Here is a 24,510-nt window from a genome sequence, read left to right as displayed (position 1 = left end):
CTCTGATGTGTGCGGTGCGGCTGGGACCAGGGTAACGAGCTCCATCCCTACACGTGCCCGTTCTGCCTTCAGGGCTGTCACGCAACAGGAATGTTCCAACAAGAATAGGCATTTTTACAGCCTCAGGACAATGTGCTCTTGTGGTCCTAGTTGTCGATCAGAGAGAAACGCCAGATTTGGTAGACTAAACTTGCCTGTAGGAGAGGGACGGCTCAGCAGAGGGCCTGAGGACCTGTGGTGCCAGCCAGTGACCGGATACTCACACACTTCTGCTGAGAGCGTATAAAAGTCCAGGGCTTCTTTGTTCAGAGTTCCCCAGAGGCACCAGCTAAAGCTGCCACTGTTCCACCATGATAAAATTGTTTTAAGGATCCAGAGGTCTGACACTTCTATGGACTACATTCCACATTTCCAATCTTTTGGGCATTGGGGAGCTTTTGATTTTGCTTTGCACCCAAGATAAATAAACCTCCTAATTTACCATTTTCTCCTTTTATTTTCAGCTGATTTTCACATTGTTTTATTTGCTCTGCTACCTTGTCCTCATCTTTTCAAAATTCATATGCCTATTCAAGTTGTAAGGGCCTGGGGTGGTGCAGGTATTTTCTTCAGTTCTCTAGTAATTTATCCCCAGCACTGGTGATGACCACACCCATTTAAATGCTGCAAAAACCTAACTCGGGGCTTCAGTATGTGAATCACTTGGATGTATGAGATGGCAGAGCACCAGAGCAGGCACTGAAGAAGGTACAGTCCTAGATTAAAAGATGGTATTTGATTTAGCCTGACTGCTAATGCTAACACAGAACTGCCTCTTGTGTTGTCTTGCTTCTTTGCAAAGCTGAATTTGTCTTTGTGATTCACATGTGATATTTTACTTTGAAGGGTGCCTATCTTAGGATGATTCTGCCAAAGTAGCTGTTTTAATTTGAATTTGATATAAAATCATCCAGTTGAGGCATGTATAAATTACCTGTATTTCACACTGATCTATTTTGAACTCTAAATGTTAGTCATTTACAGAAATGAATGAATAAATTTCCGAAAAGGATAGATTCTTGTTTAACTACTTAAATCCATCAAACTGGATGCAAACTGGCATTCCAGTCCAGATCCTAAGGCTGTAATCCAATACTGTGTTAGGATGATGACCCAACTGTTTCTGTATAATTAGATAAAAATGCCTCTGCAAAGTGTATTGGAGCTAGTAAGGTTTTGATTAATGGTTTTTTAGCACTATTATATCACACTTCTTTATGCAACTATTTGCTAGATGTAAGTATGGAGACAGAATCATATCCTTATGAAGATTTCATGATGAAGTGTTTTTTCACTTAAGAGCAATAGAAGTTTAACTAATAAAGTATAATTTATTCAAAGCACTTAAAATGCCTCAATCACTTTTCTGATAAAAATAGTTTGAAGCTTTCTTAGCCAAAAAAGTGTAAATTAGGACTTGATGACTACTGCTCAGTACATTGCATTACTCTACTGCAACACCTTCTAGAAACACTTTGGCTACAATTATTTAAGAGATCTGAAGGAAAAATATTGCCTGCTGACAATAACAGATCTCAAGATCTGTCAATCTGTCCATTATTACTGTTGGTCTTACTTCAAAATTTCTGAAAGCAAAAGCAGTTTCACAGGTTCAGTCAATATTTATTTTCTGCAAAGTGAAATCAAATACCATTAATGTAAACATACGTAATACATAAATATTAACTCAATCCATTAAACCTTTGCGGATCATGGCACTGAACTTATGGCAATCGTGTGACTTGAAAATAATGTTTCTTGCCAATAACAGAGCTTTCTAAATCAATAAACACATCTGAGAACAGGAGAACCCTTCACAAGATAAAAAATCAGTACCTGAAACCAAATACTACAGAGAATGGTCACATGGAACTGTTCTTTGAAACTATGAAGACTGAACAACTGCCACTAAAACTCCTTCTAAAAAAATAAAACTATTTGTCAAGAACTTCTATGACCTGAAGTTAGGTAGATCATGCCAAGTAGCACAAAATACAGTAGCTGGAAAATGCAAAATAATTTTGTAGGCCCATCTAATGCTTCAGCAGAGCTGCGTAGAAATCAAGAAGGATTCTCTTGTCCTTCTTTAATCCTTTTCCTTTTTTCTTCCAGTGCTTGTTTAAATACAGTTTTCAAGGTATTGTAAACATATGGCCCATTCTCATCATCGAAGCTTGTCTAATAAAAGAGAGAAGTTTCAGTTCAGTTGTTAAAGCAATGCCATACAGCAAAATGCAAAGTAGATGCAAAACATTTTTTTAAAAAGCTTTGAGATTTATCAAAGAAAAGAAGTGGTTTTGATGGAGTGCTTAATGCTAGTGTTTTCAGTTTTATGCTGACTAGACATAAAATAAAGCAGAAGAAGGAGAGATGTGGTGATTAACAGGCAGATTTACAAGAGATGAGGAACCAGCATGGTGAACATTCTGTTCAAGCTCAGATTTCATTAGCTGAATCTGAGAAGAAATCTGAGCAATAGCTTCACCTATCATTGTTACTGAGTGAGTCCAAAGCAGTTATTCACATTCTGTGGTACAGGCCTAGAACAGAACTGACTTGCAGTAATTTCAGAAAATTATTTAATCTGATGGAAAGACTTTACATGGTACAGAATGTACCAAAGCCTTTAGTAAGCTACTCCCAGCGATTAGTCAGTGTCACCCTTTAAAATTATCTTTTCCCTAATTTGAAGATGTCCATGAACTGGCACTGGTCCAGAAGGAAAAAAATGAGACTCCCAGATTAACGCTGTAGTGACAGAATTTAATTTTGTTGAGAATATTTCCAACCCTTTATGTATGTGATTATTATAAAATGTAAACTCTGAAATAAATAAACTTCACACTAAAGTGTGAAGGAACTACTGTAGCTTTTCTCACAGAAGCCTCGCTCTGTTGATGGATTCATGATTTAAACCAAGTAAATACAATATCACGGACAGTTATTTGGGATTACTTGCCTTAGTGAAAGCTTTAATAGCACGAGCAAGTAAGGCCTCCTCCACATCAGCTGGCAGCACTTGCAGGTTCACCACACAGTGTAAAATACAAAGGATGGTCTGACACTGCTCCTGGTGGAGAAAACGAACAGCAGCTCATTAGAAGAAATATTTCCATGAAAAGCAGTTTAGCACTCAGATTTTGTTAACTGCTGCTTAAACACCAGGTTGTGGTGTTTAACCTTCCTGTGCTGAAACCTTCTTGAGCAGGAGTTGGTGGGGAATTCCCACCAGCCTAAAGAGCCTCTGCATAATTATTTCAGTCACAATGGGAAAACTTATCTCGTTAGTGCCACAAACTACTCCAGGAATTCCTTGAAGTTTCTGGGAACTTCAAGATCCTCTCAAGAACAGCAGCTTTCCTGTCAAATAGCATAGGAAAGCTGAGATTTGATCTTTTCAGCCTAAAATGCTGTGCATGTTCAGGGCTCTTTTCCCCACCTTTAACCTCTCTTTGTCCTTCCAAGTCTCCATCACCACTGGAAGCTGGCAGAGAGGCACCTGAGCAGTGCTTGCAAGGACGAAGGAAGGGAGGAATGTATCTTTGTGGCTGCTCCTTCCCATCCCATTTCCAGCTTAATTAAGGAGCTGGAGTGTCTATCTCACAAGCAGCCTGCTCTAGGTAATTCTGTTTTGAGCTAGACACTTGGACTAGAAGATATCCAGAGATATCCAGAAAACTCACACAATTGATTGCAGAATGAATTCTCATTCTGATTTTTAAAGAGACTGAAATGGCTTTTTAAATGCAATTCCCTTGTCTAAAGTTAAAAAATGAATTGCCAGATCCAATATGTACCTTTCTCAGCAAGTGGAGTGCATTCTGGGATTCTGTGCAATTTTCTGCCAACATGTTAATATCATCTTTGGATATAATAGGTTCTTTCAGCTGCTCTATCCACGACCACATCAAGCGGCAGAGGATGAAAGGATCTCTCTCAGTGCAGATTTTATCCCAAGCTCCATCTCGAGAATTCAGTTCTTTCTTAAAACAAAAAACCAAAACCAAACAAAACTGAAAATGCATCATCCATTTATCTTTGCCAACATTCTCTTTGATTGTAGCAGTATGTGGCTGCTTATGTTCCAACAAAAAAAAAAACTTAAGAGTTATAAAAAAATTTGTATTTTTTTCAGGATATCAACATTAATCAGCAGTAATACAAGTGATTCTTTAAAACAGGAAGATGACAGCAGCAGTGCACCTGAGAATCTCCCAATACTGCACTGGAATACATAAACCAGCTTTACATTCCAACTTCAAAGCAAATGGTGCTAAGAGGATTTGGGTTTGAGGATAAGCAATTAAGTTTCTACTAAATTCTTTTCCTGTTACTCACGAATCCTCTGATTAGTTCTGAGAAAGTACTGATTAAAACTAACTCAAACCCTTAAAACCTGTACTACTTCTGTGCCACCAGCAGCCACATTACAACCAGAGATAATGGCATCCATTTCCCCCAGTTAGGAACCTGAACATACCCAGAACCTCCACCTGAACCTCCTGCTACAGACCAGAATGTGTAGATGCATTTTGCCAGCCTGTGAAAGAACTGACCCCAGACCTCATATAAACTGCTATCCCAATGTGCCATTTCAAAGCTTCATGGGGCATTTTTGCCATTCCAGGAAGTCAATGAGGTGAAATATGTAGAGCCCATAGTATGGAATCGAGTTAAAAATTACCTGCCACATTTCTACCTTCTGCTTCACTTCATCCTCTCCCAGAAATTCATTTATATCTGCAAGTGCTTTGGCTGCCAAAACTCTTCGGGCTTCCAAACTTAATTCTGACTGCAGAACAATGTGTGGAATTGTCTCTGACACCTCCCTACTATCCTGGCTTTCATATCCAATGGAAAAGTTCATTCTGGAAGAGGAAGAAGAAGAGTCAGAGTCCTCAGAGAGATTGACTCTCCTGCCATATATATTGGTCTTGTAGTCCTTCCTGTGAGTAGCCTTGTTAGCAAAGCTGTGCCTCGGCATCTCAGGTTCCTTGGGATTGTGGATGGACGCAAGGCCTGAGGAAAAGGTTCTGCTGCGTTGGACTTCTTTGGTAGAGCTTCTTCTGTTATAGGAGCCATCTCTTCGTCCATCCAAACTAAATCTCCCTTGACTCCAGAACATGCACGTGTTATGCACTAATGCTTCTTTGTTTAACTCCAGCTGTGGCTTTGCCTCACCTGTGGCAGAACTTTCCTCCTCACTGTTCTGCTTGGCTTTGTTGTTTGCTAAGATCTGAGCAGGCACTGTCCAGGCAGTGTCATCCTGTTCTAAAAGAAACTCAGCTCTCCTTAGGTCTGACTCACTGTAGCTCAGACGCCTTCTCAGATGAGTAAGAGGCTGAAGGCATTCGACATTCCTTCTTTTACAAAAGGAATCACATTCGTGTCCCAGGGAGAAGTGTGAGTCCTGGGTGTCAAGAGCAGAGGCATGGGTGTGAGACAAGTCTGACGCGTCGCTGTCGTGCCTGGCCAGCTCCCCCTCAAGCTCCGTGGATTCCAGCTGGGACACGGTCTTCTCAATCTCAGCTGAGAGGTCCGGGATGTCCAGCAGCTCTGCCTCTACCACCTGTCTGTTCTCAGCCAGGTCCAGCAGCAGCTTGCACACCAGGTGGATGAGTTTTGGCACGTACTTGAGGTGCCTGCTCTCGTAGCCATGGAGCAGGTGCCTCTGGCGGATCAGGTACTGGGACAGGGTGACCGGGTGTGCCTTGGGCTCGCAGCACGCGAAGACGTTGCGGAGGGGGACCAGGAACTGGGAGAACTCCCTGACACACAGCAGCTGCCCCCGTGTCTGGATGGAATTGGGCCTTTTGGCTCTGACAAACAGAATCGCTTGGTCAGCACTCATTCTGGTGGCAAAAACTAAGTAGCAAGCTATTAGAACACCTGGAAAATACAAAGACAGGATTACTGAAGGAACTGTCAGACTAAAACAAATACTCAATGGAAATACAGGATAGAAGTTAATATCGGTGAAGACACAGCGTCCTCTGCTACATGATGCTGTTACTTAAATGCAATTGCCTGTGAAGAAGCACAAGACAGTGAAGCCCTGCTTACTACCCTGCACTGGGAGCTCCCCACAGCCTCTCCAAGAGTTCCACCATTCACAAACATGGGAGCAATGGGGGCTTCTATGAGAAGGGCACAATCAAAAAGGACTTGAAAGAAGCAAATGAAATTTTAGGTGCTCCACCAAATCTACCTGATCCAACAGTGAGTGGGAGGTTTGTGAATGTATTATGAATACTGGACAAGGAAAGTGTACCTGAGGAATTTTTCCCCTCCAAGAGCAGCTGTCACATTTGAATGTAATGAATGTAATCTAGCCTTACAGGTCTTTGGTTTTACTATACTAAAACTGATCTTCTCTAGCCACTGAGGACATTTGGACACAACAGTTTAGCACTTTTAACCATTTTATAAAGGCCCATCTTGCAATGACACAGAATCTAGCCCGGTTCCTGCTTGTTTATAACTAGAGATGGTTGGTATTACTGGAGGAACCCTGGTGCTGTTCCTGCACAGGGCACATACCTGTTCTCCCGAGTCCTGCATGGCAGTGAACAGCCACCCTCCCCTCCTGCAGGGCAAAAGACATCACCTTTACCATGTCAAGGATAGTCGTGAGAGATGCCACTCCATAATCCTTCCATCCAAAATTATAAAAATAAACTGAAATAAAAAGAGAGACAGTGATTTTGTGCCACACCAAATGTGAAAGGTGTAGTATTATTTGCAGAGGAGAGATTATTAATAAGAATTATAGTACTAAAATTGCATAATAGAGTTTAAAATCTGACTACATCTTGTTTGCAAGAGATTCTTTTCCCATTTCAGTGTATGCTTGCTATTGAAACTTAATAGATACATGAAGCCAGCTTTAGCGAAGATTTGTCAAACTCAAGTTCAGCTAGAATGTAAAAGGTGTAACAAACTGTGATTCATGCAAAATTACTCAGCTATATATAGAATGAGGGCAATTTTTTCTTTTCAGAAATAAAAGCACTTCTTCAGTCAGCAGCTGCTTCTTACAGAGAGGCACTTTCTCTCTTCTTAACATAACATGAAAATACAAAAGTACTCTCAGGAGCAGTGTCCTCACATGAAATAACCTTTAATAGTCTAGGTAAGAAAACATGAGTGTATCAGAATTTGACATATCATTAATGGCTAAGATATTTGTGAGCGAAGAAGAAAAAGAAAACTGTTGTCCTTCCTTTAGAAACACAAACCCTCCATGTCTCTCTGCATAATACAGTCTTCAAAAATATGTTATTTGTGTTACATTGTATTTGCCAGGTTTCACGTTTTGTGCAATGTTTCCTACACAGCTGCATTTAACTCACAGGAATTCGAGTAAAAATATCCTTAAATGCCAAAGTCAATAATTAAAGAGGAACAGCAGCAGGAGGGAACTTACTGCCAGCCTCCATAAAGGCTTCAGGAAGGTAGGTGAAGCCGCTCTCCTGCTCCAGGGGGTTCCCACAGCTCGCATGCTCCCCAGGACGCTGAAGGTTAATTATGGATTTTATGCCACATCTTAGGGAAGAAACAGATGAGTCAAAGTATTACAGGCAGCCAAAATCTCATTATCTCTTATTTTCTGAAGCACACATTTATTCCTAGTGGAGAATAAATCTTTACCTGTAGAGCATTAAAATGAAAGGATCTTTATCAACAATCCAAATCTACATTGAAAGAGAAAATGGGTCAAGAATAACACCAGTAATACTAACAATAAATAATGACTGAATTTGTTACCTTTCAAACTGCTCAATAATGTTGTACTTTTCAATTAGTTCTGTTGAGGGTCGAGCCATAGCCAGGATATTATCTGTTATCCTGAGAAATTAGAAAAGTAAGTAATAATGCTATAATGAATAATTTTCTGTGTACAAATCTTCCAAAATAAGAATACCATTATATTGAAGAAAGAGATAAATACCTTGGTGATTAATTAGAAATTAGTTTTAAAAATCTTACTATGCCATAGTGTTAGTGATAAATCTCATTAAACTGATACAGATAGAACATAATTAAAAGACAATTACTGGAACAGCTTAAATGCCAGGACATAAGTAAAAATTCCTTTGAATAGAAATCTGGACCCAGATCCCTGTTTGTCCCTTTGAGTTTTTTAAATGCTGTTTAAGCATTTGCTGTTAGAAAAAAAACCCAGTAAGAATGTCAAGGTACAGTCTCTTGCTGCACATGAACCCCCTTCTGAACACATGCCCAGATTATTTCATCCGCAGAAAATGATTTTAATTTTCAATTCTATTATTAACACGTTTAATTCATTGGCATCCTAATGCTTAGTAGCCCAGAAGAGCTTTTTTATAATACATGACAGACAGGTATTGATTCCTGTGGATCTGAACCAAACCCACTGTAAGTCAACAGGAACCTTTAACTATCTTTCCTGAGCTGTGTATGACAGCCACTACACGAGGTAGATGAAACTCTCGTTATGTTTTACACTTGGCAGCTGTTTTTCAGAGAGGCCAGCTATTTTGCCGTGTTGAGCGCTTACCAGGAGGAGTAGAGACCCTTGACAGCCTGCTCGTGCTCAGCCCAGCGCGCGGGGTTCTCGTACTTGCAGGCGCGGCCGCCGCAGGCCATGGAGCACTGCATGTGCCCGGGGATGATGTGGCGCAGCCGCTCCCCCACCTTCGTGTACTTGGCCGTGGGGCGCCTCGAGCTCCCTGCGACACAGGCAGACAGCCACACTAGCCAGGAGCCCACTCAAAAGTACCAGTTCAGCCTCACGGCGAGCTCACAAACACAATCAATATGTGCAATATGTATTTCATGCGCATTGTTCTGAGGGGGAAAACTGCTTGCATTACTCTCAGTTGTTTTTTCTGATGAAGTTAGAAGTCAGTTTGCAGCTGAGAAAAAGTCACAGTCCTCTTCAACCTGAAATCTAAAATAGTTAGCCATGTCCTTGGAGTATGCATGAATGTGAGCTTCTGTTTTACCTGTTGTTTATAACTGTTAGAGTAAAAAGCATGTATTAACACCTGAACAAGGAATCAGTGAACAAAATATAAAATACAAAAGACAGGAAGAAAATTAAACTCCACACGTAAAAAATAAAGTTAACAGAACAAAAGTATAGTAATACCGAGAAAATACCCAGAACAGCCAACAGTCTCAATGACAAGTACTTTACTTTTTTTTTCAGGAAAAGTTGCATCCAGCTCCTCGGGGCTGAGCGACGACAGAGCCACCATGACCCGGTGTGTGGACGAGGAGAGCAGCTCCACCACGGAGCTGCGGCGCCGCTGGCTGAGGCGGAGAAGGGGGTCGGAGGAGGAATGCCTCCGCCCCTGGAAGAAGTGGCTAAAGATGCTGACGGCCGAGCGCCTGCGGGGGTAAGGCTGCATGGCTGTGCGGCCCGAGCTCTGCCCGGCACCGCTGCCCGAGGCGCTCTGAGCGCAGGGCAAGTTGCTCGGTGCTCAAGTTGCGGGAGCGGAGCGCAGCATCCCCGAGCGCGCTCGGCAGCTGGTCCCCGGGGCTGAGCTATCGCCATGGTAACGGAGGATGCAGGCGCTGCTGCCAGCCAGCCCCGGGATGCTCCTTTCCATAGGGATTACGTCTGCTCGGGACAAACTGTTCCACCGCTTGATGAAAATAGTTGCATGTCAAGTAGGTAATTTTCAAAACGCGCTGGGAACAACCAAAATATGTGCCATAAACAATGGGAGTATTTATTTCCTGCTCAATAATAGGCATAAAGAACTCACTACGACACAAAATACTCCATTCAACAGAACAATCAAAATGTAGCTGGAGGCTCTGCCTCCTGAGAGATCTGTAAGGAAGCACATTATACTCCCCCACCTCTTGGTTCTTCATTCCACAGCCACCTCTCCTCCTCCACTTCGCTGCTCCAAAATGCATCATTAGTGTGTAATGATTGGGATTAGTGTGTTCCTGCTGAAATGCTTCAGTACATGATGAATTGTAGACTGTTTGCCTGAACCATTCACATCTTCTAACAAAACACAATTTGTTATCCAAAACAAAAGGCTGGGGTTGTTTGTTTTGTTTTTTTTTTTCAGGGCACAGCTTTTTTATGAAGCAAAGCTGTTAACGCTACAGCCTGAGAGAAAGCAGATCATGAGGAGGAGAAGGTGTATCAACTGAGTGCCTCGGGCTTCTGAAGGTAGGTATGAGATGGCAAATTGCCTCCCACTTTGCTTCCAGTGTGCTGAGCAGGAGAAGGAGGTGGCCAGAAAGATTGCAGCATTCGGAAAAGCAACTGTGTGCAGAATGGATTATAGTGATGTCAAAAGTCTCTGTCACCACAATCTCAGTGCATCAGACTGCACTGAAAGGCAAAGGCTAGGGAAATCAAGAAAATCCATTTTAACTTTATCAATAAACAAATTAATCCCATTGCATTTTCCTGAAATACATATGTGTTTCTTATACCATAAAACCAGTAACTTTTACAGAGGAATTTGCATAAGAGAAAATTCCCTTCTGGGACAAATTCCCCAGGCAAAAATCTGCTTCTTCCAGACACTGACCAGGAACTGAGGGCCTGAACTTTGACTGCTGCTGCCCAGCACTTACAGAGACATGGCAATGTTTGCTGTGGGTACCAGGCCTGAAACAACAGCAGTGATATCATGTGAGGAAAGGAAAATGTTCAAAGCCTTGACACTTCATTCATCAGTGGAGTTGATATCAACAGGTGAGAAAACATGTAAATATGCTTTTATTTTGGGGATTGGGTGGAAGACAATGGAGATGAAAATGGCTATTTCAAGTGCTACCTATATCCAATAAATGTGAAAAATGTTTTCTAATTAAATATATTCCTTTCTTGTATTTAATTATTTTTATCTTCCTCTTCCCAGAAATTATTCAGTATATATCAAATGATAGCAGAAATAGAAGTGAGGAAAATAAAATGCTGCACATTATTATTTTCCTACTGAATCTAGCAGGTTCACAAGCGTTCACCCAAAGTGGTAAGAAAGAATTGCATCCTGTAAAAGTTTAAATAATAAGAAAGGGGAGTTTTGTTATAGGCAGGTTTGTATTTTCAGAGAGCTAGGCAGTTTCTCAACACACAAATGGCATAGTTTCTTCCATTAAAATATCTGATACAATGAAAATTACAAAAAAGATCAACAGATCACCATGATATGTTGATGAAATAATGCAGTTTGGTTTTGTTAGAGACATTTTAAGTTTGTAAACATGGATAAAATTTCTGGCTTTTTTTTTTTTTTTCAAGTCTGTGGGGTTTTCTTCCAGAACTGTACTAAGCATTTATTATGAATGACACATCAGAGGCGAATTCTTACCTGAACTCATATTTGCCAGATACACACTGCTCTCTATCAGCGAGGAGTATGGTTGCTCATTTTGCAGCAAAACTCCTGCAGCAATTGCAGTACCTGTAAAAACAATTAAATATTCACTGAAAACCTACAACAGAATCTCCAAAACAGCAGCATAAAGCCATGTGCTCCTGGTTATGGAGTCGTTGAAGGTTTGGGCAGTCAGGCATGGGCTGGTACTTGATTGTTTCCAATCCACAGCTCCTTGCTGCTTTCTTCCCTGCACTCTTGGGGTTTTGAGTCGCATCTGTGATGATTCTCCTCTAACAAGAAAACTGAACCCAGGACTCTCTCCAGGCAGAAACAGATTTTTTTCTTTACTGTTATTTCTAATACAAGATAGGTCCTGCTTTAAAGACCTTCTATCTGACAGAAAGATAAAACAAGTACAAACACAGTAATCAAACACTGTGATGTTTAAATAAATCCTTTATATAGCTCTTGAGTGGAAATTCTTACTCAGTATAAGATCACCCTTCTCTTTCTCTTGTCTCTATAGGAAAATAGCTGCAAGCATAACAAAAAAAGAGCATTTTTTATACCAAACTAAGCATATCTCTGCTGCCATCATTAACTATAGAAACTTTGTTAAATAGGCAAACCTTGGGTTCCCAAGTCTGCAAAACCAATATTAGGATTCAGCAGCATATACAGGGTTTTATCTCTAATTCTGCATAATTATTTTTGTAGTAAATATTTAAATAAAATGTATTCATTCATTTATTCATTCAGATATTACATTATCTACTACATACTTGAATAAATTATTCTTCCAACAATGCTAATGGAGTTTATTCCACAAAGTCACCCAGTGCAGCTCTGTTCTTTTCAAGATGCTTAATGGTGGTGTATTGGGTTGATGTGGCCAGGAATGTGTATTCTATCACCGTTGGTTGCAGCCAGGTAGGGCAGTGATTTCCTAATCTCCATAACACATACTATCCGCTAATGGGCCATCATTAAATCCAGGTGGGGAAATCATCTTTATCTTTCCCACAACCCATCCTCCCTCCAGGAAGATATCATCTGCTAATGGGCCATTGAGTCTCACTGTATGACTGATGAAATTACATCATCCCATTGGGAGATGGTCCAGCCAGGGGGAGGAGCCAAACCTTTCCTGCCTAGATAAAAACTGAGATTTTGAACAGCAAGATTATCTGTCTTTGCACTGTATTCCAGACGAACACTGGGCCTTTCCACATCATCCCTGGGCCCTCAGAGGAAACTGCACCTTCTACAGAATCACTGCTTCAGTTGAACCACATCTGTCACTGCGGGAGGACCGTAGCCACCATTTAATGGGACTACTACCAACACCCTGACTGACAGGGTGTCAGATTGTAATCTGACTCTGTCAGTGTTTTTGGGATTGTTCTTTGTAATACTGTATTTCTATTTAAATTTTCCTAGTAAAGAACTGTTATTTCTAATTCCCATATCTTTGTCTGAGAGCCCCTTAATTTCAAAATTATAATAAGCTGGAGGGAGGGGTTTTACATTCTCCATTTCAAAGAGAGCCTCTGCCTTTATTGGCAGACACCTGTCCTTCAAACCAGGACAGGTGGGAAGAGATCACAGATCCACATTAAGAACCCTTTCACAGAGCTGCACCAGCCCTGTCAAAGACATGAGAATTACATTTGCCAATGAAAGCCAAAAAGCCTTCTGAAACTTCAGAGATACTCAGAAATGCATCTCTAAAGAAAGTATATTAAGAAGAATATGAATTAAGAATATTCTTAAATTAAAAAAAAAAAATAGTATCTGGAGCAGTTTCTACTCAGGTACTGGACCATCTGACTCTGTATTCTGAAAAGTCAATCCTTTAATAAAATACCTTCATATAATTGCTTTCTATTTGGAGAAGCTCCAGAACCTCTATTTTTTTCAATGGATTTCAAAATCAATAAGTGATGGCTTCCATTATCAGAGGAAACTTTGAACCTAAAGAAAGAACTTCATTTTATCCTCAGATTTTCTTTTTTAGAGTTAATAATGCTGAATTAACAAAAATTGTTGGTTTATATTTCTCAGAAAGCTCTCTTAAAAATTTTTAATAGCTTGTCCAGACAACAGTTTAAAAAGACATACTAACAGCAGAATCACCACCACTATGACTATTTAGTTCTCCTATTTCCTTGTAGTCAAGTGATAAAAAAGAAGAGATGAAATATCAGGGATATTTCTATAATCTAAAATTATTTTCCTTTTTTAAACGCAGGAATCATGCTAACAAGTTTTCTTAATTGGAAAGGGATGATATGGAGGTTAATGCAGAAGAAAATACACCTAGAGTATTACAAAATACTAGCAAGATTCTGCTAACTGGCAGAGGTGAGCTCTGTGTTTCTTTGCTGTCTAACTGATTTTATTTCATGTATACACCAAATCCCTAATTCCTGTGCTGCTCACTTGACTTGCATATTTTGTGCGTGCTTTTCAGTTTGCTAAACTTGACTGACAGCTCAGTGCGATCAATGGGACCCATTCCCCTATATTTACTTCTGGGAAAAAAAGTTAGTAATATTGTGACTAATGACTTTGCTGAATTACACTGCACTCCTTCACACAGATGTAAGGTGGTAATTTGGGACAGGTCAGTGCTAACGTTCCTGTAGGGGCATTACGTTCCTGCACCAATAAAAGGGGTGCTAGAAGTAAAACCAGTGCTTAGGTAAAAGCAGCAGCTGTCTCCTGCTTCGCCTCTGTACCAGATATTCTTGGTTTCTAAAGACGTTCTTCAGCGTTTTGCTCATCCCGTGAATGCTCCCTAGTTGTGGAAGGCACAGCCGGGAGCGCTATTCCAGGTCACGGTGCCATGAGCTACCTGAGGATCCGAGTCACGTACCTTGGGGCAATCACGATATCGCCTTAATCAGCTCTGCTGCATTATCTCTGCCGTGCATTCCTATTGCCATGACAGCAAAGAGGCTGTCCCTTAATCCCGCTCCCTGAGCGAGTGACAGGAACGGTGTCTCCTGCAGTACAGTCCCGTCTATGTCCCGCTCCCTGAGCGAGTGACAGGAACGGTGTCTCCTGCAGTACAGTCCCGTCTATGTCCCGCTCCCTGAGCGAGTGACAGGAACGGTGTCTCCTGCAGTACAGTCCCGTCTATGTCCCGCTCCCTGAGCGAGTGACAGGAACGGTGTCTCCTGCGTTACAGTCCCGTCTATGTCCCGCTCCCTGAGCGAGTGACAGGAACGGTGTCTCCTGCGGTACAGTCCCGTCTATGTCCCGCTCCCTGAGCGAGTGACAGGAACGGTGTCTCCTGCGGTACAGTCCCGTCTCTATCCTGGTGCCTCCTGCGGTGCAGTCCGTCTCTGTTCCAGCACAGGCAGCGGTGCCATCCAGCGATTGGGAACATCCTGACACCAAACACCGGGAAATGTGCCTGAGCTGTAGGCTGGCAGAAGGAAAGAGCAGGGCCACCCTGCCCAAGGAATCTCTTGGAATCCCCATGCCAAGTGCTCGGGATATTTCAGGAGGTCTCCTCCAGGCGTGGGTTTGATCCGTGCTTTCATGTCGGTAGCAGTTTTGAGTTGCCTTTTCTTTCCCCCGTTTTGAGCTGAACAACTTCTACCAAAAGGGATTTTTGTCTCCTCTTGCACTTGATTCACGTTGCTTTTGGTAACACGACAGCTGCCGTGTCCCACTCACTGCAGCACACATGCAGGGGTGGCTTTCCTGCGGGGGAAGCAGTGTGGGCACCTTGTGCTGCAGCAGGTGAGGTTGCTCCATGCATCCACCTTCCCCTCAGCAGTGAAGCCTCTTGCCCACGGCCATCTCCTCTGGAATAAAGGCACTACTCTTTGTAAGGTCACAGTGGAGCAGCAGGGTGCCACACAGGCAGCAGGACAGCTGGACTTCAGGGATCCTAAGGAGCAGTTCCATGCTCCTTCCAAAGGCCACCTTCCACAGGCAGCATCCCTCACTGGCTCTCAGGAGCTGTCTACAGGACACCAGAAAACCAGCAATGGGGTCTGCAAATTAACAATTCTGTCTTGTCACAAAAAACATTCCTTTCTGATATTTCAGGATCTGGAAACCAGTGGCTTCCAGTGGCTGGGTTGAATTTTTGCTCCAGACTAAAATGACAGGAGCAATGTCCATTATTACAACAGCCAAGAAACAATTATACCGCCAAAAAGTAAGGAGACAAGAAGATGCTGGTCTCGCTCTGTCTTGGCAATGAGGATGGTTATTTAATAAATGCAGTTGCTACCGTTTACTTTAGAACACGTTTTCAAACAGAGAGAAGAGCTTGCATTCCCAGCTGGAAGGATTCCAGTTAGGGCAGTGTAGCTGCCAGCACTGACAGTAATCCCATTGTAAGGCTCCTGCTGTGCCCCTGTACACCTGTCCATGAATAGTGAGGGCCCAAATCTTTAACTCCTGTGGCTTTGGTAAACAAGGATGCCACAGCAGACCACACACTTAAAAAGATTACCTGTATTTTTTGGTAAGTTTTCCATTTTAAAATATCAGTATATGGGAAAAAAAAATTATTTAAAACCCAAAATATATTCATACAGTAGAGGCAATGCTAATTCTTAGGCCTGTCACATGAAATTCAGAGGTTATTCCTACTGTTTTCTTGTCTTCTAAAGTGAATTTGCTCTCTCCCTGTTGCAGTCATGTAAATAACTACCTAGCAGCCAATTTTTTAAAGGAATATAGTCAGCTTACAGCAGGTAGGGGTGAGGGTAGCTTACTACCTGAGCACTTGGCTGACACCTCTAAAATTTCCTGTGGCCTAATTCAGCAAGTACTTGAGAAGCTTTGCTTGTGTGAGCAGTCCCACAGAAGTCAACAGAATGTCTAAATATAAAACCAGGCGGGATAAAAGTTTCATTGTCAAAATGCAAAATCCTGTAAACCGCACTAATGGAGATGTTTAGGCAGACAACTAAAGATAACTTTAATGATTAAGACTAAGTAAAAATAGGATAGTGTAGTGAGAACTGGGTATATTTAATGAAGTAGTTAAGAGCTACTAAATTATAACTTCATCTCTCAGTTCAGGCTTTGAATCTGATGCTTTAAGATTGGCAGATTATGAGAGTTTCCAGCAAAAAATCTTCTAAATTGGCTGAGACATGGTTAGTCACTGGTACAGGAAGCACTGGTAAATGAAATTGTGTTTTAAATTACCACAGAGTATCTAATTTTAACATTGCCTGGAATAACAAAGCATTTCTAAAAGTTTGTAAAAATTATAACTGGGGGGGTTTTGCTAAACCTGATTACTATGATTAGTGAAACAAGATGCAAAGGTTGTTGTTCTAATGCCTATACCAGTGAAAAAGCTCACTGGGAACAGATAGGTCATGAATGCTTGAGCTACAATTTAACCATGGTCTGGAAAGCAATTTTAGCACTGAGCATACATCTGTCATCAGGCACACACCTCAATTCCCAAGGTGTTTAAAAAGCTATATTATTTAAAATTTGAAATGTTTACTACCTGAAAGCAAACTCCAGAATACTGGAAAAGCAAATGAACACATGGATAAAGGGCAGAGAGAAGACTAGGTAAAAATGTAAACAAATTTTCATATAGTTCAGTTATACACTATTTACACAGCAGAATGATACTACAGCTGCTGGGAAACTCCAGGGGTTCCACTGCAACCACAAGCAGAACATATTTGTTATTTCTACATGTCTTTTACCCTCTTTATGAAAAAAATACTCCTCACCTGTCTTAGTAAAGGGTGAATGTCATTTCATCATCAACTTTGATATTTACAGAGGACTCTAACTGCTTTTGTGTACAAAAGAGACAAGAATATAATTCATTAAAAGATTAAGTAGGTGCTAGTTTGGTGATTCAGTGTTTGCTATTCATCGATTTTTTGACAAAAATAGCAAGAATTTGAAGTCAAGCTAAACTGATGGACAAGTCTCTCAATTGACTTGAGCCTTGTTATTTAAATCACCTCTTTCTGTGGCAGTGCTAACCTAAGAGTTAACAGAATGTATTTTAAACTACCTTGAACAGGCTGGCAGGCAGTAATTACTAGAGAGACTCATCAAGGAGATGGCGTAAAGTGAATATATTAACTGTTCTGCAAACAAAAATGGTGGCTCTGAGACCTTGATCATGAACATCATGTTTACAAAGAGACTCTCAGACTCGTCACACTGACTACGTACAGAAGAATTAAATACTGTCAGTAACTGAGAGCATTCTGACAGCACTCAGAAGTGCAACTTCAAAAATTATCTCTATTAGAGGAATTATTTTTTAATCTAATACAGTCAAAACCATAGCAAATTTACATGAGTTTTAAACCATAGCAAATTTACATGAGTTTTAATAGTTTTAGTAATTTCAGTCTAACACCTTACCTGTTACCCTGCAAAATGAATGAGTGAGTGCTGATCCCTTCATTGCTGCAGTATCAGCCACAAGAAACACACTGCAGGGGAGTCACGTTTTACAGAGGAGAAGCTGAATGAATTCCCCTGGTGTTTCCTGTGGCTAATGGGATCGGGATGGTAATCTGGGAGGAGCCAGCAGCGATCTTTTCTTAACCTAAACTGTGTGGGGAGTGCCTCGGGGGCTATGCAGATAATCATCCCTAAACTGCTTTCTGCGTCTGCCCGGCCTTTAAAGGGATTGAGGCAAACAGGCCGCACCAGCCTGATGTTCTAATAACTGAATCTCCCAGCTCTGCTCTTCCTGTTCACCTCATTTCCTATTAGCAAAAAGTAAATAGCTATTTATTTGTCTGTGTCTGATACATTGATTTTGAAATGCTATGAAAAGAGAATTAGTTATAAATGTTCCATTGTAATCTGGGTTTATCATTGTTATCTGCACATAACTTTTTTTTTCTTATACAGTAAAAGCACAGAATGTCACTGAAGTATTTTTAGTGAGTATAAATTAACTGCATTAAAAATAATATCTCAAAACCATAACAAAACTAAGTACATAGAAATATAATCAACTGTAATCAACTAAAAGTGGAATCAACTAAAACTCAAATATTTTGTTGATAAATACTAGATAAATTAAAAATGTAAATAAAATAGTATACATTATCTTTTTCTATCCTACAAATAGATCTTATCTCCAAATCAATTTCAAGCACTAAATATCAGCTGACAAAAAAAAAATGGGCTTTTATCTGTTCTTATCTCTTCCCTTCATGTCTTATTAAAAAATCCCTACCATTCATGAAGCTAGGGATTAATTTAAAATACCTCCCAATTATTTAGAAACAAAGTATCCCTAAAATTAAAACCCAAACCAAACCGTTCTGCAATTGTAAGTCTGTGGGGGGAAAAAAAAGAAATAAAAATGGGACTTCAAAAGATTTGTACACAATTTGGGAAAAGCCACTAAGCTACCTTGGCTACTTAAAAATCTTAACAGATTGTGGAGCCTAAAACCCTCTTTTGTACACCTTTCTTTAGTGTGCTGGTAGAAGTTTCAATCTCAAAGGGGCCAAGCAGCTACGGCTTCCCCAGCCTGCAGCTGCAATTGAGGGGTTCAGAATGTCCAAAAATGGATCCATGTGTGTTTCCTGGATGCCAAGAGCTGGTGTCCAGTGCCACCAGCTGGTGTCCAGGGCCAAGGGGGCAGGCACACTGACACACTCACTGGTGTGTTGGTGAGAGCAGAGCCCCAGCAGAACAGTGCTAACTTCCTGGGAATGACAGACCTTCAGCAGCAATCTGTATTGGAAATGCAATACATTGGGATAGAAAGAATCGGAGGTCAACTAGAATGAAATATATGGTTGCCCTTGGTTACTTGTCTGGGTCAATTCACACAGCAGGAACAGCCCCACAGCAGCACTCCTTGGTTTCACATTGTTCACTCACTACAGAAGTGGCTCTAGAAATCTGAATCTGTGAGTTATGAGTAAAGGGACACATGTATTTTTCCAAGTGTCAGCACACAAAAATGTGTTAACGAATGGAGCATCTGGCAAAACATTTTGTAGGAGGAACTGGAGGAAGCTGGCATCATTTTAGTTGACTAAAGAACAAAGAGCAGCTTCAGATAACTAATAAATATTAATTAAATTCTTAATATAAGCATATTATTTGGGGAAAGTTCTGAATGTTTGAGAAGCTGTCACTGACAAACCCACTTTATTTCCATGTGGGTAATATAACACTATTTACCTATTTGATTCTAGAGGGGGGTTAATCCTCAGAGAGTTTGGATTCCTGGTGCAACAGCCTCTGCTTTGCTATATGCACTTGTAAGTGTCAGAGCTTTGCTGGCTGTCCCTTTATCTGTTCCTACATTTGTACTCCTTGGTATTAATGACACATTGTTCAACTGAGGAACAAGTTTCTTCTAGTGCTCTGCAGAGTTTAGCTAATTCCAGGCATCAGTGCCCAACATGTTTGTTCAAACAGGCTATGTCACTGAATTTGAGTCAAGACAAGTTAGCTTTGTGCTAGCTGAGGGCGACTTTTTGGCAGAATTAACCAACAGGCTGAAATAATTTGCCATTTCCAACAAAAGAATACACAGAGTAGGTGGGATGCTAATCACTAAACTAGCAATCTTCATGTCACTAGGCTTGGCATTTTTCTGTTTCAACAAAATGAAGAATCCCAAGTCCTCTGGAAAATCCTGCTGAATTATGATTGCCATTTAAAGATACTAACAAGGGTTTTAGGTAAGTAGAACAGGATCACCAGCCTTCTGGCAGCTTATTTCTCTTGCACTGCAGGAGCTGCCTCATGGCTACTTCACATCAGATGTAGCAAATCCACCTGTCCCGTGACCTTAGATACAGGTTTATCAGATTAGGCAGGTAGAAAAGTATCTAAATTGCCTCATTAGAATGTCTGACCACTGCCTACACTGCAGTGTTTTCAGTGGTACATAGAGAGAATCCAAACATCACATTATCCTAAAACTTAAAGCTGACTGAAACCTAAGATTCATTTTCATTTAATACAAACTGTGTGTTTGGACTCCTAGCTGGCTTTGGGCATTTCCAGCTTCTCCTTTTGCTTTTTGCTCTTCTCATAGTTTGGATCATAAAAACCAATTTATGTTGCTTTCTTTTCAGCCTGTATTGAAGCACTGCAGGGGAGACTTTAGATTTGTGTAACTTTACAACTTTAAGAACATGTTATTAAAGACTTTACGTTCAGCTTTTAGATATTATATATATTTATATATATATACAGATATAATTTTTGCCCATTCATCATATGGCTGTACCACCACAAATCAATCACAAAAGCAGAGTCAAAGCCTTCAGCAGACCTCAACTTTACCAGCAGTGTTAAAGTTGTGAGAAATGTATACATTTAGCTGCTTAATGAGATCCCACAGCAGAAGCCCACCTGTGATCCCTGTCCCCTTTCATCATCTCTACTTCTGACAGTCTCTCTTTTCCTGTTGGTTCCACTGTTACCTAAAATTGCCAAAAAAGAACAAAATGTAGTGAAATTATGGGTAAAGGCAGCAGAGGAGTATGAAAATTCTAATTCAAATGACAGCTCCAAAACTGAAGAATTGTACAAGGTGTTATTCAATGTACAAGGTCATTCAATGGATTTACAATGCAAAAGGTGACTACACACCTAGGAAAACAGTGTGGAACTACTTAAACTAGATCTAGCTAGAAACAGGAAAGCTCTGATTTATGAGACAACTACCTTCTCCATGTCAGATTTCCCAGTTCCCAGACAACTCCTCTCACTTACAATTTTACTGCTATTACAAAAAATAAAATAGTCATAATGGTATAAATGGATTTACAATGAAGTGAAATATTTACTCAAATATGTGGAAGAAATGTTTTTCAGGTCAGTTTACATGTCCAGCCAAGCAAGTGCATCACGAGAGAAGATTACATTGCTATTTATATCTGAGGTGACACTCTCACAGCAGCTGGCCCTGCAGACTGTCTCTCTCTCTCATTCCATCTTGCCTTAGACATGCAGACACTCTCTATGGCTCACATAAACTACTGGTGGAAACAAGAGATGGAGAAGTCACAGAATCCCAGAATGGTTTAAGTTGGAGAGACCTCAAAGCCCATCCAGTGCCATCCCTGCAATGGCAGGGACACCTTCCACTGTCCCAGGATGCTCCAAGCCCCAGTGTCCAACCTGGCCTTGGGCACTGCCAGGGATCCAGGGGCAGCCACCACCTGAATCACAGCCTGAAAATGCTTTCAGGCAACACAAAACTGCAAATACATTTATTTTGTACACATAATTTTGGGATTAATTCCTCCACAGATGTAGAGCTCAGTGTTGCTCAGTGGGCTGAAGGACTCCTAAAAATATGTCTCTGAGAAAAGCAAAAGCAAAAGATATGTGCAAAGAGAAAACACGGAAGTCTAGATTATTAATATTTCAGGTAACTGATAATCTTTTTGTTATTCCACTGAAGAGTGTAGTGACACCCTGTAGCCAAAAGCAGTAATAGCTATATGTAAAAGTTACTGTTGAGTGTGTGGATTGACTATGCATTGAGATCCCTCAAGTGGGACTGACTGAGCTGCGTTTTTCAGGGTGATTGAGTGATGATTAGAGGAGGGGTACAAACACTACGAAATACGCAGACCCTGCTGAGAAGGAAAAAATCAGTTTCTATTGCGCTACCCTGCTGTCCTGTCATGGTCCTCTCTCTCCCTGACACCTGTGGGCCTTTGCAAAAGTAAAACTATACTGATCATTTATTATACTAAAAGCATTTTCAGGCTGTGATTCAGGTGGTGGCTGCCCCTGGATCCCTGGCAGTGCCCAAGGCCAGGCTGGACACTGGGGCTTGGAGCATCCTGGGACAGTGGAAGCTGTCCCTGCCCATGGCAGGGGGTGGCAGGGGATGCACTTTAAATTCCCTTCAACCCCAGACCAGCCTGGGCTGCTGTGATTCGGTTCTGTGACTACTCAGTAGCGGGTGGTAGAGGGGCTGCGTCACTGCACATCCCCCAGCGGACTACAGGCAGTTCTCGGGCACAGCCGATGCCGGGCACGGCCCGGGGGCGTCCGGAGGAGCCCGGAGAGCTATGCGGGGCCGCGGCGGGGTCTCAATCCTAGACGGAGGGGCCGGGCCGCGTGTAGGGCTGCCCGTCAGCCCCGTGTGCTCGGCGGGGCTGAGCGCTGTGAGTGGTGCTGTGAACGCTCCGGGCGCTATGGAGCGTTTGGGGCGCTGTGAGGGGCTCGGGGCGCTGAGAAGGGCTCGGGGCGCTGTGAGGGGCTGTGAGGGGTTCGGGGGGCTGTGAGGGACTCAGGAAGCTGTGAGGGGCTGTGAGGGGCTCGGGGCGCTGTGAGGGGCTGTGAGGGGCTCGGGGCGCTGTGAGGGGCTGTGAGGGACTCAGGGAGCTGTGAGGAGCTGTGAGGGGCTGTGAGGGGCTGTGAGGGACTCAGGGAGCTGTGAGGAGCTGTGAGGGGCTGTGAGGGGCTGTGAGGGACTCAGGGAGCTGTGAGGAGCTGTGAGGGGCTGTGAGGGGCTGTGAGGGACTCAGGGAGCTGTGAGGAGCTGTGAGGGGCTGTGAGGGGCTGTGAGGGACTCAGGGAGCTGTGAGGAGCTGTGAGGGGCTGTGAGGGACTCAGGGAGCTGTGAGGGGCTGTGAGGCGTTCAGGGGCTGTAAGGGGTTTGGGGGGCTGTGAGGGACACAGGGCTCTGTGAAGGGCTCTGAGGGGCTCGGGGAACTGTGAGGGGCACCGGGCGGTATGAGGAGCTCGGGGGGCTGTAAGGGGCTATGAGGGGTTCGGGGAGCTGTGAGGGGTTCGGGGAACTGTGAGGGGCTCGGTGCTCTGTGAGGGGCTGTGAGGGACTCAAGAAGCTGTGAGGCGCTGTGAGGGGCTGTGAGAGGCTGTGAGGGGTCCGGGGAAATGTGAGGGGCTCGGAGCGCTGTGAAGGGCTCTGAGGGGCTCGGGGGGCTGTGAGAGGCTGTGAGGGGTCCGGGGAAATGTGAGGGGCTCGGAGCGCTGTGAAGGGCTCTGAGGAGCTCGGGGGGCTGTAAGGGGCTATGAGGGGTTCGGGGAACTGTGAGGGGCTCGGGGCTCTGTGAGGGGCTGTGAGGGACTCAAGAAGCTGTGAGGCGCTGTGAGGGGCTGTGAGGGGCTCGGGGGGCTGTGAGAGGCTGTGAGGGGTCCGGGGAAATGTGAGGGGCTCGGAGCGCTGTGAAGGGCTCTGAGGGGCTCGGGGGGCTGTGAGGGCTCCAGGCCCTGTGAGGGGCGGGGCGGGAGCGCGGACCCACCTCACCTGCAGGGCCGCTCGCGCCGCTCCGCCGGCACCGCCCCGCCCGCTGCGCATGCGCGGGGAGGGACCGGGGCCAGGGGAGGCGGGACCGGGAACGGCGGGATCGGGAGCGGGAACAGCGGGATCAGGAACAGCGGGATTGGGATCGGGAACGGCGGGATCGGGAACGGCGGGATGAGGAACAGCGGGATTGGGATCGGGAACAGCGGGATCGGGAACGGCAGGATTGGGAACAGCGGGATCAGGAACGGGAACAGCAGGATCAGGAACGGGAACAGCGGGATCTGGAAAAAGCTAGACCGGGACGTACGGGATCAGGATCGGGAAAGGCGGGGTGCGGGGAGCGCGCATGCGGATGGAGGAAAGCAGGAACACGGGAAGCAGGAGAGGGATGCCGGGGAGGGCTGGGAGCGGATTCGGGCGAGGCGGGATCGGGGAAAGAGAGCGGCAGCTGAGGGTCTGGGGCAGGAGTGTGAGTCTGTGTGTGTTTGCGTGTCTGTGTTTGGGTGTGATTGTATTTTCGTGCTGTTTTACTGACACAGTTTAGTATTTAATCGTGGGCCATTGGGTTTTAGTGGTCAAAGGTCGGGAATTTAACTGAAAATGTCCAAATGACCATGTTTTCCAGGTGAATGGTGCCTACAGGTGGAGGAGTGGTCGCACTGACACCCCGAAGGCTTCAGCTTCATCCCCCTGCACCATCCATATGTTACAACTCCGTAGGGATTTTATGGAGGAGATGCCACACTGACATCAATCAGGGCTTTGAGAGGCTTAGCTGAAGTTTTTTGATAGTCACGAAAGGCATTTAGGTCTTGGATGCAGAGCAGAATAGGTTCGTAATGGTTTATTTTAATACTGGAGTTGAATATACAGTCGCTGATTAAAGGAGGAGTGAGA

At 43.1% G+C, this 24,510-nt stretch overlaps 2 protein-coding genes across 5 annotated transcripts in view; both read right to left on the bottom strand.

The window, feature by feature from the left end:
• Positions 1-24,510, bottom strand: part of WNT7A (Wnt family member 7A) — a 204,354-nt gene that overhangs the window by 122,393 nt on the left and 57,451 nt on the right. The gene's annotated exons all lie outside the window — the stretch shown is intronic.
• On the bottom strand, positions 1,642-23,664 carry PTPDC1 (protein tyrosine phosphatase domain containing 1). Of its 4 annotated transcripts, XM_079316888.1 has the most exons (11): positions 23,614-23,664; positions 11,370-11,462; positions 8,579-8,750; positions 7,807-7,887; positions 7,690-7,733; positions 7,466-7,584; positions 6,580-6,717; positions 4,724-5,928; positions 3,837-4,022; positions 2,999-3,109; positions 1,642-2,217 (listed from the first exon to the last, which is right to left on the bottom strand). In XM_079316888.1, the coding sequence occupies exons 5-11, from the start codon at positions 7,698-7,700 to the stop codon at positions 2,101-2,103; spliced, it is 1,887 nt and encodes a 628-aa protein (XP_079173014.1). In that variant the 5' UTR covers positions 7,701-7,733; positions 7,807-7,887; positions 8,579-8,750; positions 11,370-11,462; positions 23,614-23,664; the 3' UTR covers positions 1,642-2,100. The 4 variants fall into 4 exon arrangements, with proteins under 4 accessions (XP_079173014.1, XP_079173013.1, XP_079173012.1 ...); XM_079316887.1 differs by lacking the exon at positions 7,690-7,733 and having other exon boundaries at positions 23,609-23,664; XM_079316886.1 differs by lacking the exon at positions 7,690-7,733 and having other exon boundaries at positions 23,614-23,658.

The sequence above is a fragment of the Erithacus rubecula genome, assembly GCF_903797595.1.
Source record: "Erithacus rubecula genome assembly, chromosome: 13".
NCBI lineage: Eukaryota > Metazoa > Chordata > Aves > Passeriformes > Muscicapidae > Erithacus > Erithacus rubecula.
Note: the sequence above shows the minus strand (reverse complement) of the source record. Positions and strands in the feature narration are given on the sequence as shown.